The sequence below is a fragment of the Plasmodium relictum genome (assembly GCF_900005765.1).
Source record: "Plasmodium relictum strain SGS1 genome assembly, contig: PRELSG_00_v1_452, whole genome shotgun sequence".
Classification (NCBI taxonomy): Eukaryota; Apicomplexa; class Aconoidasida; order Haemosporida; family Plasmodiidae; genus Plasmodium; species Plasmodium relictum.
Genome location: NW_021628690.1, coordinates 1466 through 3216, shown reverse-complemented (window position 1 = coordinate 3216; position 1751 = coordinate 1466). Strand labels below are relative to the sequence as shown.

Below are 1751 nucleotides of genomic sequence, written 5' to 3'. Positions count from 1 at the left end.
TAAATATATTAAATTTATATTTATATAGAACATTTGTTATATATTATGTAATCATTTTGTATAAATGCTTAATATTTTTTGATAACTTAAACACATAATTAATTTAAATATAAATTCACAGTAAATTAATTAATTATTGCAATTAAAATTAATGGAAACTGCTTTAAATATCTTTCTCCAATTTTTTGCTCAATAAACTACCAAAGTTATTGGGCATCTAGTCAATCAATCAAAGAGAATGAACTTTTGTTTATGGGGAATTATAAATTCATAGAGAACACAGATTATTACATATATAATCAAAAAATTTTATAATGAAAATTTAGGTTATAATAGAAATAAGGAGAATTTTTTATTAAATTACATACATTCCTCCCTTTATAAAATAGTTAGTATATTAAGAATAATAAAAATATTTAAGTAAAATATTCTTAATTAATAAATTATAAGTTATTCATTAAATAAGCTATTTATTTAGTTTTATATAATACAATTTATATAACATAAGCATTGATTACAATATCTTTTTTATAATAAATAAAATTGATAAGGATTATTTTATATGCTCTATATTAAATTTTTAGCTAACAATTTTCAAACATCAATGAACAGACACAGTTAATAAATCAAATATACAGTAAGATTTAGGATACATTTAATAGAATATTGTATATTTTTCTCTTTTAGTATACAATGATTTTATTTAGAAAAATTATTTATTATTTGTTTTTATTTTTTTTTTTTATTTTCTCGTATATTAAAAAGATTGTATATATTATAAGAGATAAATTGGATAATATAAAAACATAATCTGGAGAAATTGTGTTTCCTCCTAAAAGTGATACTATAGTTAATGTGAGTGAAGCAAACGATATGTTAAAAGCTAAAATTAATGAAATTATTTTAAAATTATTTATGCATTTATCTGAGATTCTCTCATTAAATTTTACTTTTCCATTTTTCTCCTTTGTCTGTATTTCATTTTCTTGTTCTACATCTATATCTTGCTCTATTTCGCTTTGCTCATCGTATGGTTGAAAATTTACTGTTATTATATCTTGTTGTTCACATAGCTTTAATCCTTTTTTTTTTGTTATTTTGTCTTTATTTTCTGCTAATGATCTTTTAGTTCCTAAAATTGATACATTTTTTAAGTTATTTTCATAATTCCACGATCTGCAAAAATCCCACTAAAGTATGAAAACAATATTCAGTGTATAAAAAAAAAAGATTTTTTCATATTAATATAATTTTGATTAAAAAAATAGTAAAAAGAAGAAAAAAAGAATATTTTTAAGTATTATTATTATCCTACATTATTAGAATACTGTAATACCCAAATTAAAAGGGAAAATATAAAAAACTTTATAACAAAATGTAATGCATATTTTTTCTCTTTTTTATGATACATTTTTATATTTGATATATCTGTAGTTATAAAACCCTTAGCTATATGGGAATAGTATATGGGGTATACAATAATATTTTTGATAGCATTGCTTTTCCTATTCATTTTTTTTTATTTTTATAAATTTTATTTATCTTTATGTATAAATAATATTAATAATTCTAAAAAAAATAAATCAAATAAAATTTTAAAACTGTACTTTAAAATATTTTTAATTTGTATTAATATTATTAAAATATAATTGATTAACAAATTTTGAACATATATATAATAAATATTTATCATTAACAATTAAATATATTTTTTAATAATTTCTTTAAAACAAAAATTTCAAGTAATAATT

General features: G+C 17.9%; 1 protein-coding gene across 1 annotated transcript; it reads right to left on the bottom strand.

The window, feature by feature from the left end:
- Positions 1-719: 719 nt before the first annotated feature.
- Positions 720-1513, bottom strand: PRELSG_0031300 (fam-h protein; the record flags this gene model as incomplete). The annotated part of the gene is made up of 2 exons (XM_028676256.1): positions 720-1190; positions 1316-1513. 2 exons carry the CDS (start codon positions 1511-1513, stop codon positions 720-722), a joined length of 669 nt encoding a protein of 222 aa, XP_028531215.1.
- Positions 1514-1751: the final 238 nt, after the last annotated feature.